The sequence below is a fragment of the Poeciliopsis prolifica genome, unplaced genomic scaffold, assembly GCF_027474105.1.
Source record: "Poeciliopsis prolifica strain line A6 unplaced genomic scaffold, Auburn_PproV2 SCAFFOLD006, whole genome shotgun sequence".
In the NCBI taxonomy this organism is placed as follows: domain Eukaryota; kingdom Metazoa; phylum Chordata; class Actinopteri; order Cyprinodontiformes; family Poeciliidae; genus Poeciliopsis; species Poeciliopsis prolifica.
This window is the reverse complement of record NW_026562381.1, coordinates 1,045,653-1,063,975: the sequence shown is the minus strand read 5'-3', so window position 1 is coordinate 1,063,975 and position 18,323 is coordinate 1,045,653. Positions and strand designations below refer to the sequence as shown.

At 37.6% G+C, this 18,323-nt stretch overlaps 1 protein-coding gene across 6 annotated transcripts in view; it reads right to left on the bottom strand.

Annotated features, from left to right (window-relative positions):
* Positions 1 to 18,323, bottom strand: part of LOC129360704 (protein diaphanous homolog 2-like) — a 433,378-nt gene that overhangs the window by 180,727 nt on the left and 234,328 nt on the right. For all 6 annotated transcript variants that reach the window (XM_055031073.1, XM_055031078.1, XM_055031077.1 and 3 more), the window contains 2 exons: positions 9,793 to 9,894; positions 6,405 to 6,499 (listed from right to left, as the gene is read on the bottom strand). In XM_055031073.1, coding sequence (XP_054887048.1) covers positions 6,405 to 6,499; positions 9,793 to 9,894 — 197 coding nt within the window. The remainder of the gene's footprint in view (positions 1 to 6,404; positions 6,500 to 9,792; positions 9,895 to 18,323) is intronic.

The window sequence follows — 18,323 nt, the reverse complement described above, 5'->3', positions numbered from 1 at the left end:
AATGCTACCAAGGCCCTGGAGCCCAGAACAAACAAGCTTGACTCGTTTTCTCACATGAACAAGGACCACGGGGCATTTCCCTTGGTTGTTCTGGAGCATACCAAAAAATAATAATAAAAAAAAGCTTTGTGAAACTGTCAGCTATATAAAAAAAGGATTTCTGACTTTCCTGAGGATCTAAGTGCTTCCACAGAGGCAATGCATGCCATTGTCTCCCATTGTCTTCTTTATCTCATTGTTATACAGTGAGAATTTGATGAAGCTGACCTGGCATATACAAGGGACCTCTGTCCATCAGCACCATGAATAAATACTGCAGGGAAATGAGAAGCCGAGACAAAGAATGTGAAGGATAGAGGTAGATTAGATGCAAATGTTTTGTTCACATGTTCAAGGAACAAACACATATTGATTGTTTGCATGACAAATGACTACAGGGACTGAGAGAAAAAGTGGTAACTGATTCCTGAAAGCATTTGCATGTAGCGTATCACTGCCTGTATGCATGATGAAAAAAAAAAACAACAACGTGGAACTGCAAGGAATATATGGAGCATGGATGAATGGTGAGAGCCAAGACTGCCTGCAAGCATTCAGGGATGTGTACATCATCCGAGTTGTTGATGGGCCCTAATGCAGAATAAGGAGAGCCAATCAACTTCTATCTATCCACTCTGCCAGGGTGAAGCATCGTAGAGATACTTCAAGGCCAACACTTTTCCACGTTCTGCTGACAAATCATTACATTAGACATGCCATGAAGAGGGAACATGATAAGATTGAGTTACAGAGTTTCAGACGCATCATGAGCACCTCCTGGGTCCCCCATCCTTCTTTTCTATCCATGCTTTCCATTCATCAAATCCCTGCTGGTCTGTCAAAATTTAAACTGTTGTGAATTTTAGTGGCTTATTTTGCTCAAGTGCTAGAGGAATAGTTAAAACTGACGTACTGAAACCAGAGGACTGCCCATGAATCCAAGCAGAGGTGGGCGATATGGACATTAATCACAACATATCATGGTACTTTTGTGATAAGGATAAAAATGATGATAAACCATTTATTCCTTTTTTTAGGTAACTCTGGGGTGGTAAATGCAAATGCAGCGTTCATAGCACCACAAACAAATACTGCACTTGAAAAACCTTCCTTTTTGAAATGGGCTTCTTCAACATGCCATAAGTTTGATTTATATCACTGAGCTGCACACAGTAACCAGATTTAAGCATATTTATGAACTTACTGACATTTATAGATGGTGTGGAGAAAATAAAATAAAAAAAAATTGATGATAATGCCGTCAGCTTTTTCTAAAAACATCACTTAATGGAATCTATTGAGACAATAAATCAAAATTCTTCTGATTCTAATTGAGCTTTGTGGAATGCAACATATCCAACATACACTCCAGCTCTGGATCAGATGCAGGGAAAAAAAGAAGCGTAGCTTTTAACAAAATTGACTGAGCTATTATTTGTTCAACATACCCAATCCAAATTTTAAAAACAAAATTTTACACTACTGAGCAAAAATGAATCACGGATGAACAGTTTGAACCAGAACTGATCTTTGCTCTAATCTTCTTGAATCGACTATCAAAGCCCCGCCATTGGCCGGAGATATGTCTGCATTAGAGAGCCAGTGGAAAATATCAAACTGTGCTCTTCTAAAGTAGTTCAACCCTGACACCAAAGACCAGGCTCTGCTGTAGACGTCCTACTGCTCTGATCTTTGACGTCTTAGTGTACATTTTCAACAATTTTGCAGAACCAAGTTTGGTTCAGTTTTTTTTACCATCAAATCTGATTAGCATCTCTGTTGTTGCTCTGGGATGGTGGATTCTGGGGTGGAGATGGTGTGTGTGTGTGTTTTTTTTTTTTTTTTTTTCATAAAAAGCTTGTTGGATGTTGGCTATAAAAGTTTGAATTTGGTTAAAACACTTTTTTTTATTTTTTATTTTTTTACATCTTTGCCATTTCTCTTTTATGGCTTGAAGTAAACCACACAGAAATGTTCCTGGCCCTCAAGAATGCCTCGTTTTGCCACATTATCAAATAGGCCAGTACTGATAGTTGTCTTGTCAGCAGATTCTCCCAGTCGTGCTGTGAATCTATTTCTGCAGCTCCTGCAGTTACCATGAACCTCTTGGCTTATTTTTTGATTAAAAAACAACAATTTGCTGTGTTTCTTGACCTCTACGAAGCTTTTAATTAATGTTCTCTAATAAAAGTTCTGAGGTCTTCACAGATTAGCTGGAGTCCATGTAGGAGTATATGGCTTGCTTTGCCTGGGATTTTATTTAGGGGTATTAAAGTACCTGCACCTAGAATGAGCAGAGTTTTTAGATTTTTATTTGCGAAAAACAGTTAAAAGCCATGTATCATTGCACGGTTAAGGCACTGTTTTGTTTATTACATATACTCCCAAATAAACATATGAACCCTAGTTATTGCAATACAACAAAAGCGTAGCACACTTCCGCAAAGGAGTACCTAAATAGCAAGAATTTAAAAAAAAAATAATGCAAAAATAAATTCCACAGTGCCCGCTGCGCCATCTGACCTAGCCAACCGCGACAATATGTCATCCCAGCGCCTTGTCTGTTGAAGGTTTTTTTGTTGTAGACCCCTTGGTGTGAAACAAATTATGGAGGGGGGAAAAAAACAGAAGAAAGTGTAGATTTGACCTTTAGGGGACCTAGTGTCAGTTTAATTTAGGCTTCTTCTGTATAGCACTTAATACGATGCAAACTGATAAACAATCGGGGCTTTACCATCAGAAGATTACTTTATTGCACGTTATATGTTTTTCAAACTAGATTTTTACTTGTAATTCTAAGTACACAGCATCACCCACTCCCTCTAATATTAGGAATATTGTGATTTTAGTTCCTTTTAATATTTGCCAAGACAAGCATTCCCACTCCTGTGTGTGTGTGCATCTGTTTATGTGGATAAATGGTGATTGGCGTGCGGCTGAAAGTGGGTGGTGTGGAGTGATTAATCAGAGTAATGAGTGTAGATGAGCACTGTGCAGATGGAGCCCACACTCAGGACTGTGTCACCCAGCAGGGGGTCTCTTTGCTCCCCTTCTGAGGATCTCTATAGTTTTAACTTGGCTGTAGCTGCATTTCATTGGCATGTGCTGCTTCCTTCCCTGCCTAATTCGCGAGCTCATTTCAGCGTTATTCACATTCATAATCAGCTAATTCTTCTCTGAGAACCTATGTATACAATTAGTGATATTTCTATGTAAATATAAATTACTCCTGTTAGCTTTCCTGCTTTCTCCTGCCAAAAATTATATTGCAGTGGTGTATGTGCTTCAACCTTCAGGTGAAGCACATGAATGCATTCAAAAATATCACATAATTCATTCTGTGCCTTTGAATTTCACTATGAAGTTATGAATGCAATTTATTTTTGACTTGATTTAAAGTAATTTACAGTGTTCCTACAGACTCAAACACATAGACGGATGGATGGTATCGTCCAGCCATCACATTGTGTCTCAGGACCAGTATCAGTTTTGTATATCAACTCCATAATAAAGACAAAATATCTTTTGAAAAAAAACGCATGAAGCTGACTAGAACATGTCGTTATCCACACTGATACAAGCCCTAAAATGTCTCTTGATGTGGAAGAACCGATTACTTCAAATTAGGGTTTAAAAAAAATAGAGGATTCAAAGGATCACACTGGACAAAGATCATCAGTAAAAGAATCAAGTCCATCTATTTCTCCTTTGGTATTGAAAGACATAAACTGAAGGAGTTGGGTTCAATTAAAATAAGTCCATAATTTTGATGGTTAGGTTATTACAAATTTAACGATTGAAAAAAATCAGGTTTACCTCTAATGAAACATCTTGTGTCTTCATAAACATGCCACCAATTTATTTAGAATGTATTGTGTGAAAAATAGAAACTATCAAACATAAAGATTTGGCACAAGTGCAGCTGAACAACAGAATAATAAAGACGATGAAGGCGGACACTGATGTTTGAAAATACAATACTAACTCTTATGAGAGAACAATGAAGGATTTTTAGGAGTTAACAGAGCCCATATGGCTGTGGATTAGAAAATAAACTAAACAAAATTATTGAGATGATATAGTTGCCATACATACAAAAAGGCAGATATTTTCCTCATGCCTGGTCCTTCTGAACTGATTAGCAAACTCGTGCAGGCCTCCCACATCCCTCTGGACTTTGTGACATTAAGTTTTTTCCACATTCTTTTGCTGACTCAATCACTTGCTCTCATAAGTCCCATCGAGCCTTCCGCTTTGTTAGAGGCTTCGCTGCCCTGATTCACATTTATTAAAGAGGGAAATGGGGGATGTGAAGGCAACAATGGAAAGTCTCCCAAAGTGCATGACTAGTGGTTTGAATGTGGAAACAGTTTTACGTGTGACAATAGTTAGACACCAGAAAAATCAGTGTTGGGTAAATGAGGGGTCATGAATCGTTTCGACCCATAGCAAAACTGCATCGATACTGTGTCGAAACTGTGTCACTGAATACTGACACCTGCTGGACATTGAAGATCCCTACAGGCAACGTAATTGACAGACTGATTTGATTACTTAGTCTATACAATAAGATTTGTTATTTTATTGTATATTGTATAATGTCATATCTTTAGTTAAATTCAAAATATATTTGATATTAGATACAATCAATAAATAATGTGAATATGTACCAAGTGATGAAAATTTTAGTGTTTGAAATGAGGATGCTGGTGGACTGGGATGATTCAAACAAATATTGTTTAATAGCTGCTATTCTCCTACTTCAATCTGTATCTTATCTTGTGTGTTTCTTTGTAAATTTAAACTATTATTTTTCTTAAAACATTAAATATTTAATTTTTCTCAACTGTATTTCTTTAAATTATAATTTCAGCTGAACACGAAGGTTTGCTATTTAAAATGGTTTACATTCACTTAAAATTAAAAATAACACTCACTATGATATAATTTGGAAACATAACAGGTTTGCATGTATGATAGAAAGACTCCAGAGTGAGTGGTGTTGAATGCTATCAGTAGTCTGATCAGGTCAGTTTAATGGCAGCTGTTTGACGGTGTGAACGTGATGGAGTGGGCTATTTATCTGGTGCTATGTCCAACAAGAGGCCGGCTGGGGATTCACTGGTGACAGCTCTCCTGCTAGGAGATGCAGACCACAGAAAAAAAGGTTAAATATGGAAAAAGTTCAACACCTTAACTTCCTTTCTCTCTCAAAAAGAGAGGATGTGCCATGTTATCATCGCATGAGACAGTATATAAATGCCATTTTTGGGATGTTGGCAAAGTTACAGTGAAATAAAATGTAAAATGTATAGAGGGAACCTTGTCAGAACTGCATAAAGTTTACTAAATGATTGTAATTGTTGTGGTTGAAATGACATGGCTAAAATGTATTTGTCATGAAACTTTGGGGTCTTCTGGATTAAATAAATATGGGAAACTTTCCATTTACTATGCATGACCTAAATGAATGAACTGATGGGTGGGTGAATGAAGTAAGTAGTTTGAAAATACAGGTATTTTTCCATAGTCTATTTTCTTTACTGCATTCTTAACCACAGGTAGAAAATAATAGGTGGGAATAGAAAGATGAAGAGTTGTAAAAGTACATGAGGGAACAGTCATAGAAAACATTTAGGATTTAAACAATTCTCACTAACACTTCAAGTTGAAATCTGAAACTTGATCTGAACTCATATTCGTAAAAAAACAATGATAATAAAAACTGTAATACACAAAACACAATGCATCACTGCCAGGATTTTAATAAAATCAAATCTCCTATTTGCAACTCGCCCCTGAAGTGTACACCCCCAACTGATGAAATACAGCACAAACAAATACAGCATGACTGTTTCAGTCACAAGGACAGAAACACTGAGGCTTATTGCTACCCAGTGATGCATCTTCACTGCAGACGACCCCACCCCATTTTCAATTAAGGTCCTCTGAGGCCAGAAAATATTCTTAAATAAAATGAGAACAAAAAACAAGTAGCCTTTAGGAAGCTCATCAATCACAGTTTAAAGACAAAAGCAAAAAAGGAGGGTGTAGCTGAGGAGACTTTGCCAAGTCTCGTCCTTCATCATCCATTATGAGAGGATGAATGGAGGAGGGAGGGGGTCTCTGCAGTCCACCAGAGAATGAAAAGACTGACTGAAGCCAGAAAACAACCCAAAGCAGGTTAAAAATAGGGTCGCAAGCAGCTCACCAGACACTGAAATTCAGAAATTATCTTCTCATATAAGCACATTTTTCATTTGCACACACAGACATTTAAAAAAAAAAAGAATATGTCTGTGAGAGACAGAGAGTGAGAGATTGTGTGAAAAAAGCTAACACACCACAGTGAGCATCCGTCTTACCTGGATGAGTGATTCACTCAGTCTTTCCTCGTCTACCTCCAGCACAATGTCCCGGATCTCTTCATAAGGCAGGCGGAACGAGCCCAAGAAAATTGCTGTTTTGATGTAGAGAGAAGAGAGTCATTTCCTCACTTTTTTTATTAGACTGCAGAGTTCACACTGACATTTTGGCACTCATCACTCCTCAGACAAAACGATCACAGACCATCCTTCCCATTTGGAAAAGCTGTGCTAGCCTGACAAGAACCGCAAAGGAAAACATCAATATTCACCTGTGAGGAGTCAATTTTTGTTTTTTTTTGTTTTTTTTACATGGGCAATCTAAAACAGAAACCCAATAAAAAATAAGAGCGACAGTTGCAGCTGAGCTGGCCGCTCCTGAAAGCAACATGTTTTTGTTTGGGTGGATGCGAAAGGGGCGCGATGTATTTGCCTCAAGGGGAAGCCTGGTGGGTGTTTCACACTCCAGGTGGGGAAGGTACACTGGAAATTGGAGCTGATGGTGTATCCAGGTGGAAGTCACAGGTGGAGCTTTAGTAATGAGTTGGAAGAGAGTCACTCAACAGCTGCCATACAACTGTAGCAGTGGGACCTGATGTCTGTTTCTGACAAGAAACTAGAAAATAAACATTTTTCCTTCTGTTTTATTCCTCATAGTCATTTTTTTAACTTGCTACTTTCTGTATTTATGAGCTTTTTTTAAAACAATAAAAAACATGCATGATGTTAACGTTGTGACTCCGTGAAGCCATGTTTTGGCTGGTTAGATGCCATGACCGTATTTGTGGGCTGTCACGTTGCACTTGTTGGATTATTTCCTGGATTCTCACGCCAATTGTTGCCAAGATGGGAAAAGTTTGTGGTACAATCGTGTTTCCAACACATTTTTGATGCCAAGAAAAACTTACAGTATTTCTAAACCTTTTTAACCATTTTTAAAAGTATAAAAGATAGAGGATCACTATGAATTTATGGAAGAAATTGCAAGGGTTAGACTTTAAAGATGGAAACTGCAAACTTGAAAAACCAGAGAGGATAAGAAATGACAACTTAACCGAACAGTCTATTCATCCATCTGACCGTCTTTTCTGGTTTTCTTGCTGTCGGTTTATTGTGCAACTCTTGACCTTGACTCTTGAAAGTTTGAAATATGAAAAATGTGGAGAAAACCCTGATTGTGAGATGATGCACAATAAAAGATAGCATGTTTATATCTGGCTCTTTGCGTTCATGCTACTGTGAGCATTTGCAAATGTTGTCACTGCACTTGTGTACGTTTTTGACAGGGCTGGTAGGTGTCAGTGCCAGGTCTGATTACCAAGCCGACAGAGGGGCTTCGAGTTTTGGCAGGAAGGAAAAATAAGCGTTAAAGTTCCCACCTTCACAAAGGAAATGGGCGGGAATCTTGTTGTCGTACACAACCACGCCGCTCTCCCGAGTCGCCTTGACAAACACTACCGCAACATAAATCATTTTCATTGCCTACCGCTGAACCTGGCAAGCTCTCTTCTCAATTCTGATGTGAAGGTTCAGTGACTGGGATGGGTGGTGGGATAGTGTGAGTGATTGTCATGTCAGTGCCACTTTATGTATCATGGTAAAATGATTATGCATACTGCTATCGGGTAAATTGTGTCCATCTGTCTCCAAAAACCTTCCCTCAGCGCTGTCAGCATGCTACAGTGTGTGGCTTACTGGTGACAAGGCCCCAAATAGGAAAAAATACACACACTGTTAAACGTGGAGCAGTTTACTAAATCATGCCTATATAACAATGTTTTTGCCATCTTTTAAACTAAAGAGATCTATAGGTCAAACTGTTTGTTCACATTTAAATATTTCAGGTCACAACATACATTTTAATATCAACTAATACAAAACAAACTGATTTTCATTTAGTATTTGCTACAACTGACAGGTAATCTTGTGCATCCGACTCTCCTTAAAGATATTTCTTTTTATTTGTTGGTGTGGACATTAATGTTGCATTCCTGTAAATCACAAGTTATGTCAATTTAGTTTTTTCTTTAGCAGAAAGAAAATACCACCAGGAAAATATGCAATTATTACATTTTGAAAAGATGCAGCTTGGTAATTTTTAGAGCATAATAATTGTTGATAATTTTGCCTACATTTTGTGAGGATTGAAACAAATCATCCGTTTCTACCTTCATCCTATTCTTTGGAGTATTTTTGAGAATCGGATTTAATCTCAAACCCTAAATAAGCCGCATCAACACTTACATTTTGCTTTTCATTTGAGTTACTCATCTTCTACATAAATGAGCGTAACTACATAAATGCTGGTTATAGTTTTCATGAGAGGAAAGGGAATACATTTCTTTATGTTGTTGTCCTCCCCATTTGCAGATGTTTTTTGTAGGGCATATCTAATGGTCAAAAGACAATGCTGCTTGGAAATCTGAAAGACCAAGGCACTGTGCTACTTTACACGTTATTGGCTAGCATCTGCAAGTTAGCTAATCCATGAGGGCCATTTCTTTCCTTGGCAATGATTGGCTGTACCCTTATTAGTTGAAACAAGAAAAACTTTGAATGTTAGCTTGTGATGTAGTCCTCAGACAAACTGTCAACTGTGTGTATTAATGCATACTAGGAGTATTTGGTGATTAAACTCTTAGCAGTTATAAGCATTTTAATAAAGGGTTTGAAGAATTTACAGAATTTGGCTATTCTTCAAAATAAATAATGACATGCAAAGTGAATTTTGGTTTATGAGGCTCATTAAAAAGTGTATGTAAAAAAGTGTATCATTTTACATTATAAGATTTGACACATGGAGTTTTTGTGCCTACTTAATTTGTTTTTTTTAAATACATTTTTCTACCTTGCTTAATAAATTACACGGTGGGCTGTGTGGTCAGATTAAAATTGTTTTATAACATTGTAAAGACCAGATCTTTTACACTTCAAAAAGCAGAATTGGGAGGGTTTTTTTATTATCTTTTTTAAATATATCTTTATATTAGCATCCAGCATTAACTGGAAGCTTGCAGAAGTCTGCTTGGGCTTCAAACACCCACATGGAGCTCAAGCAGTCATATCTGTTCAGAATTGCTTTGCATAATCTGACACACAAGGCTTGGAAAAAAGCTATATGCACTTAGTTTGACTGCTATATTATTGCCAAAAACATCTTCAGGTTCCCACAAAGGGCTCAATAATTCACTATTCTAACATAGAGGGCGTTATTATAATAGTTTTTTTTTTTTATTATTATCCCACCAGCAATTCAGTTTTTCTGCTCGTGGGAATATAAACAGCTGCATTCAGAAAAAAAAAAAAAAAAAAAGCACTGAACTTTCTGAGATGAAAGATGATTGTAAAGAACACTGCATGAACCAAACAGAAATATAAGACTACTTACAGAGGTTCTGCGCAGTCTTGGCATCCAAGATACGAAGTTCCTTTGCCTTCTTCTTGAACTGTGGTACTCGGTCATCAGTCTCATCACTCACATCTTTTTTCACTGCAGTAGGAAAAAAATAAAAATAACTGTTTAAAACAACTGGCCAGCTCCATTATATACAGTGAATTGTAGCAAAGGTAATGTCTTGATGCAGTCTACTAATAGGCAACTTTTATACTAACTGACAATTATTAGTTGAACTGGACTGAATAGAATAAAAATATAGATGCTGCATTTAAGATCAGACAGACAAGCTAAGACAAATTTCTTTTGATAATTATCCTGTAGGATTAATGAAAACATGAGGTGCACTTTCTCAGAAAGTGATTTATATGCAAGATCAATTAAAAAGACAACATTTGTATTACAGAAATGTTTTTGAATTGACAGGTGTCCAGCAGACCGACACAGCTGAAGATGCTTTTCACAGGGAGATGTATCTCAGCATCCTGACTGAACGTTTGGCCGACAGAAAAAGTGAGATAGAAAAGAAGTGCTGGGAAAACCTACTCGCTGAGAGAAATGTAAAGAAAATTTCTCTCAAGGGTTTGGAAGAGATTTACAAAATGTGGAATGTGGCTACAGTCAGATGCATTTGGGAGATGAGGTACAAATATTTTGTAAAATAAGTTTTCCTAATCATCGCAACAGGATCACTTCCGGAGTGTAGAGTGTGTTTGTAAGCATTACATTTAGTCCTTCAACTTCCAAAGTTTAATGAAAATAACCGTTTACCCCCACAAATCCAAGAAAACCGACATAGTTCACCAAGAATACAAAACTGGTCCAAAAATAAACAGACTTACTGCACAGCCTGTCAGCACAAACTCTTCTGTATTTACCCTGAAATAAGTTCATCTAAAAGCCTTCTTGTCCATGTAAACAGCAGGACAACATTTTAAAGCAGAATTACAGAACTGAGGAAAGTTTAATTTCCCACAATAAAGAAGGAGCGATATGAGAAAGAAGACTCCTTAGATCCTTCGTTCTCCCCTGACGGTTTCTGTGAGGAAGCACACTTTGTTGCTAATCATCACAACTGCTCTGTTTAAGCCCAAGGTGGGAATCTCAGAGGAAATCTAGAACAAACAATCTGCTCCCTTAGTGCTGGCTTGCATATTTGAAGAAAGAATCAAAGAGGCAACATCTCCTGGGCACCTAGAAGAAGGAACGCTTAAGGCAGCTACCTAACTCTGCTGAGCACTGCCAACATATCACATCAGGGATGTAGTTGTTTACAGTGTTAAGCAATGCTAAATTGCAAGTAGGTTTAAAATGATGAAACAGATAGAATTGCAGATTATTATTATTTTTTTTGTCAGAATGCTAAGATGCTCCGTCAGGAGCCCTCAAAACGTCAGGACCCCAACTTTAATCCAGATCTGACTGAAATGCAAGCAGCATGCGTTCCCTCTCTGACAAAAGCTACATGGGGAGAGGAGAAACATGAGAATCGAAATGTGTTTCAAGTCGATGTGGAAATCCAGGTTAATTATTAAATGTAGGAACAGTGCAACCCACGTTTTGCATAATTCATCATGAGATGCGTGTCAAACCGTTTCTGCTGTTGTTGTCAAAGTTTACCTCAAAGGATCTATCCTTTGACCAAAATTAATGTAAAGTATAAAATTTAAATATAAAAAGTTAAGTTAAACAAAAGTCCGGTAGTAAAACATTCTGATTTAGGTAGATTGAAGCAACAACACTGTGACTGAGAAAGCACATTAATCCATTGTAGAGACACTCCCTGCCAGTGGTCTCAGCATTCCCTCCTACACAGCCAAACTGCTCAGGAACAGCTTAAGGGAAATGGCAAAGGGCCAAGTGATTATCTGGCCTCTAGACATATCAGATTTCAATCCAAATCAACACCCACAGACTGCGTCAAAACAAGTTCTACCAACGAAAGCTGCATTCTGCGACCTGCAGGACCCAAAGGAGCTGCTGCCCAGGCCTGCTGCCAGATACCAACAGAGGTCCACTAAATCAACGGGGTTCCCCTTTCCTGTTATGTCATTTTAACGGCGCATTTCAACGCAGAAAACAATCTGCTTGTGTAAAGGCACCTCAGTCTAAGAGGAGACCATTGAAAAATTCAGTTATTTCACCATTTCAACTCCTTAAACCAAAGTACAACAAAAAAAAAACAAAGATTCCTCAAAACTATATATTATTTTAACAATGACAATTTACATAGTCACAAAATGTAATAGATAAAATCAGTTCAATGTTGTATTCAACAGAATGTTGTATTCATGCCTACTCATAGAAAGTTGAGTGGAAGGAAAAATAGTGCACAAGAAACAGGATTTGTATTAAGAGGATCTGTAGATACGAACATGTGAAAGTGCTCCTATCCAGCGGTCTTATTTACATTTAAGCAGACGGGTAATATCAAGCTGCTACATTTGAGGGTTTTTTTTCATTGCACCAACAGAAAACCAAAGACTGAGGTCACTTTACAGGTAGAATAACCTATAAAGTTTCCTCAGTTGCTTAGTTTGAGGTCAGCTCAGCTGACCTCAAACTCAGCTGACCTCAAACCATGTGATTTTGTAAAGGGTAAATACTGTTGTGCACTTTATTTCTGTGCAAAGGATCAAAGCAGGTATGTAGCCTAACCAGTTGTGCAAGTTCTTTGTTTTTACGATGTGAAAATCGAAACACTAAAGATACAGATGTTTTTGGTTTGGTTAACAGCTTGGACAGCAATGCACTAAGCTTTTCATTCATGATTGGCAGCTTTCATGTGTGGTTAAACAAATATGTATTGTTCAATGTTTTTCAATCAAATTAGTTTGTGACACTTATAATACCTGACAGTGTTAGGCATTTAAAAAATAAAATATCAGCAGATTAGGCTTTTTAAAGATTGAAACTGCCATTGGTGCACTTCCCTCAGAAGCAAGTAAAATATTACAACTTTAAATTTCTCAAATTTACTAAAAGCACAAAAAATCACCTTGATTTGGAAAAAAATAAAACTTCTTTTGTGATTACCTTAATAATAAATCTAAACTCGAGCTAAAACGGGAAAATTCAGTTCCTTTTAATAAATTATTATCTACATTCTCTATTATCAATTTACTGTACAGTGACTTTAATCTCTCATCATGATACTTTACATTCTCACCAGGGTGCTCTCAGTTTTCTGGTGTTCGCCCTTGCCTGTAGGCCCCCATGCTGCACATAGTTAAGGAAAGTGCCTTTTAAACCCATAATGAACTGTTATTTATGATGCTAACCTACACATCTCAGAGCTCTCCTGCTGGGAGTTGAACAATTGGCATCAGAAGGCTGGCCGCAATGAAAGTTTTTTGCCGGTTGACTCAATTATGCCACGAGTCACATGTGTTTCCTCTGAGTGCTGCATGTGGACTGATGGGCCCTGGAGGGCTTGCACACATTTCAAGCTGCCACACTAGTCAGAGTCCCAGGTGTGTGGAGAGGATGAATATAGGTGGCATATACCCAGATGGCTGGCCACAACAAAAAAGCTTTTAAAGTTTTAGAAATGAAAACAAAACACAGAAGTTTGCAGACAGTTACTACAAATCCTCTACTCAGGAGAAAGTTTTTCTTTTTACGAGAAATAAAACTTTGGAAATGCTTTCTTTAAGGCTTCTTCAGTCCTAAAAGGCTTAACCCATATGACATTGTGGGTTCGTAACAGCTGATTGAAGTCCTTGCCAGTATTAAGACGTGTTCTTCTAGTTGTCCAAAGGCTGAAATGTAATACTGTGAAAACAATGCTGTCCCTCAGATTTATTAAGAGAATCTCTCCATCAGTCTCACAGTGGAGAGACACTTGAGTCTGGGAAAATCTGGAAACCTTCTGCTCAACAAAGCCTTTTAATATGGATTTATTATTTATCAGATACAAACAAAATGATTGGAAATGCTAATTGAATAGAAAAGGAAAGCTGATGCATCCAGTTCACAACGCAAACAATACTGGGCTTACATGAAACACTGAAGCAATATTTGAAAAGCGAACACACATTTTTTGTTTTCATAAATGGATACAAGTTGTTCTATTGGCATGGGTATTTACTGTATTGTTTATTTCTTGAACTTTATTTTGTCTTACACTTGTGTAAAGTGTTTAACCAGATCGTCTATTTCCAAAAACATAAAGTTGAAACATTTTTTGGAAAGAGAAATGCATTAATAAAACAGCAACTCGTAGTTTTAGAGCCAGGATCATGCGTTTTAAGAAACAGAACAAAAACAGTTCTCCATAGAAATAACTAATTACTTAAAAATACATGAGGAAAAGCCTCTGGTGAGCATAAAGGTTACACATTTTATTATCTGGGGGGTGAGGGGCCTTAAAGATTGGTCTGTGCCAAGGGGAGCCACCAAATTGTTAAATTGTAATGAAAACACACATGGATGCTTGACGGAAAAAAAAAACAATTTTGGCTTATTAAAGACGATTTGGTATTCATCTCTGTGGGCCTTGGATTGAGGTACACCCATGGGAAACTCTATGATAACAAGAGTTCTCCAACACTTGGACATCCAGTCTTTTTGCTGGCCCAGATTCCTTATCCTGGTCGCCTTCCATGAGATATCTCCCTCAAGACGTCCATAAAACCCAGGGCATTAGAAAGCTAAACACTACCACATGTTCACTTCCGGACACAGACTCCTCAGCTGAGCCCCGCCACCAGGCACCACAAAATGAACAGGCCTTGAAAAGAAATAACAGAAAACTGCAGATGACAGGTCTTCAACTAACATATTTAAAGGCAAAGGAACACAGAGTGGAACAGACAATGTGGAGTCTGGTCTTCTTTGGAGCAATTTATTCCTTCAAATGTGCAATCTGCCTGCAAACATGGGCTCCGTCCTCCATGTCAGGGACTCATGCTGAGGATTTAGCTACTGGAAATCTGCCAGGCTGTCTGAAGGAGATGGATGCTGAAGAAAAGTCACTGCCCTCTGCCAAGAAAATACCAGTTCCTCAGAGCTTGACTTCATTAATATACATGTTCTTATGTATATATGCTGAAACACGAACAGCTAAAAAGACAATGCTGCCTAAATGAAGAATGAAAAATATGTAAATGCATGAAAGCACTTTGAACATAAATCTGGTTTGTAGTTTTTTTATGTTCAGTTTCTTTAAAGGGAGTTTTTGCTCTTAACCTTGAAGTCAATCTGATGAGTGGATATATAGCTGTTCCACTCCTCCCACTGTCTTGGTAGCGAAAAGAACACTCCCACTCAGAAAAAGGGCAATCCCTCCCTTACTGATTCAGACTGGAAATTAATTATTTTCCTGTCATCTTGGCAAACCAGGAACCACGAAAGGGAAAACCAAACATGAATACAAATTTTCACAATAAAAAAAAAAAAAAAGTGAAAGGCCAAATAAATATTAGCGCTATAAATTAAAAATAAACAACTATTGGCCTTTTCGTGGAAAGCAGGTCAGTAAATTTAAAACAATTTTTTGATGGAAAAAAATACTAATTTACAGCGGTTCCTAATTTTTGTATATATTGTATCAGTAAAATCATCTGCTGCTGTGCATAAATCACACTGAACAGGTAACCCTTCTCATTTAGTTTAATTGTAAAATGAACCTTTTGGCTAACTTTTAAGGTTTTAGTTTTTTAGTTTTAGTTTTTTTCCCTCTACACATTTCCCTTGAAATATCTCTTGACTTTGTTCATGGAGAAAAGTTGTAAAAGTGATACATGAAGTATACAACTTGTTCCTTCCCCCTAAAATGTTAATCGTACTCCTCCCATGTCAAGGTGAACCGTAAAAAAGTGGATGCTGTCAACAATTAAATAATTATCTCGCCTAAAGATAACAGAGGGAAGCAGGGCTTAGTGATAATAATAATAATCATGATGGTGGAAACTCAAATTGTTACAAAAAATATCTCCAGTTAAACTTTAGTCACATATATATGTAATCAGATCCCTCTTTAAAAGCATCTGGTTCTGTTCATCTATGAATACAAGGTGCGTATACAGGAAGCAGGATGAGTCCCACTGAGTGACACTTTGACCTGTGGCCAGTAATGTCTTCAGTATGCAGGGAGCGGCTCAGCCCACGGTGGAAGGTTCACAGCTGGGCTTGGAGCAGAGCCCAGTGAGAAAAACGCCTCCTCTTCTAATTGAGACAGCACAGATCTCCCTTAGTGACCCTCCCATTTCTATTCCAAGAGGGAAGGGAGAAGGATTCCAGAACACAGCGAGTTTCCTGTAAAAATGATAAATTTCGAAGGTAAAAATGGAGGAATGTCAGCAGAAATATGAGGGTTATGACCTAATGTGCTTATTTATATTTCAAGTTTGTTTTTGGACAGGATGTAACAAATTGATTACAAACTTCCCCAAAGTTAATAGATTTATTTTGTATTGTTTATAGATGTTTCAGGAGTTCTTGACTCTTTTGGTATCGTTTTGTTCCAAGAAATTTAGCTCAAAATAAAAAACACCAAAAAAACTTAGAGAAAGAATGTCAACAATAAACAAATATTAAAAAAAAAAAAAAAAAAACTAAATCAATACCTCTGAGGACTGCCAATGACCTGAAGCTTGGCACACCCTTTTAACAACTATGTTTAATCAGCTCATATCGACATACGGCTGTTGTTCTCTCTCTCTCAAAGGCAAAGGGAGTGTGGGAAGGCTCTGACTCTGCCTCTGCCTCCTAAATTGGTCATGGAGACATGCTCCTGGGGGCAGCGAATGGATTGAGCCTGACAGCCAATCAGTTCTAGGAAGCTGTTCTCTGGTTGTACCAAAGCAGCTCATTGTGACCCATTGTGCTGTAGAGCTGGTGGGAAGGCGCTAGTTGTCGGTCCGATCGGCTGCACCTGGTGTCCGTTAAGACCCCCGCTGTGCAGCCCAGCCTTGAGCATTCAGGAGGCAGCGGTAAAGGTGGGGCCGTGTCAATATGGTGAGAATTTCAGCAGAGATTTGAGGGTAAGGTTGCTCCCGAGATAACTGTTGAAATTATTGAGGTCCCTCTGGTCTTTATTAGCTCTCCCAAGCCAATGATACGCAAGTTCAAGCCCAAGCAGAGGGTTCAGAGTGTATTTGGTGAGGCTGAAGATATTTTACAATGTGCATGTGATCTGGCAGTAAACTTTACACAAGATGCAGCAAAAGATATCTGTAGGCGATGTTTTACAGAGACTTACTCAGATGAGTTCAACACGCAAAGAATTTTAAAGGAAGAGATAGAACTGTACATAACAGCCATATAAATTTAATTCAAAATCTTCCTTTCACAACACTGATGCAATGATGGCGTAACAAATATATGACCCAAAGTGCAAACGTCTTCTTGCTACACTTCACTCCAGTTGATTTCAGCCATCTTTCATTCTTTTTCCCAGACACCTCTACAACTCAGAAGACAAAACAACATCAACAGCATCTTTTATCTACCACAGCGGTCTAACTGAAAAGGTCTGCCATCATTCAAGGTCCATTTGGGGCATAGGTATACACAAAACACATTCTCTACTTCAATCAAGGGACATGGCCGGGTCAAGACATGTCCAGAAGCTATGTTAGTATTTTGAAAGGGGCTTTAATATATTAGGACAGTCTGCTAACAGAGTACAATGTCTACAAAGAGGTCAAGAAAATATCTTTGAAAATAGAAACAAAAACTTTATCACCATATAACGAAACAAAAAGGAGTTTACAGAAGTTATCACATTCTTTTTACATTATTTGGATAAGATGCCTTTTCATGTACTTCTCCAATTCTTGTACATTTAATTGAATTAAGGTGACAAATATAAAACAGTCACTAGCGTTGTAGGAAGACACATTAGCTTGGAAAAATAATGCTCTGGCATCAGTCAACACTGTAGCATGCGCAGTTTGATCACTGTATAAGCAATACATATTTTTCATGAGTGCCAAAGGTTGTATTTGCCTTGTACACGTGTCACAATATTGGTGCTTCAGCCATTTGGGATGTTGATTCTTGAAATTGAGCATGATGGTACAAATGATGTAAAATGTGAAATACTTACTTTGTCAATGCAGTAAAACAGGAAATACCAGAACTCGGTATTCTGCTTAATGACAGGTTCTATTTGTTTTGTTAGATTTTTCCTTATTTTAACTGCAAGCGTTAAAGTACACTGATCACTGATCCGAAATAGCAAACTTTATTAAAAACGAAATCAAAATCACACCAAACTTCGAATTTAACAGGGATATGGTTCTCATCTTGACTATATTTTACCATTTGATAACATATGCTTGGAGCTAATATATGTGTGTGGTATACCTGCATAAAATGTAACTAATATGCAAGTTACACTACCTGTTTAAATATGCAAATCAAACTTCCATGACTTTTTGAAAGCCTAACAGAAAATTTCTAAAAATACGTCCTTTAAATTATTTGCAAATGATTAAATAAAAGTCTTGTCATTTATACCATCTGTTACAGGAGCAAAAAGCAGCATGGGTTTTGTGTGTTCAGTGCTTGTCCTACTT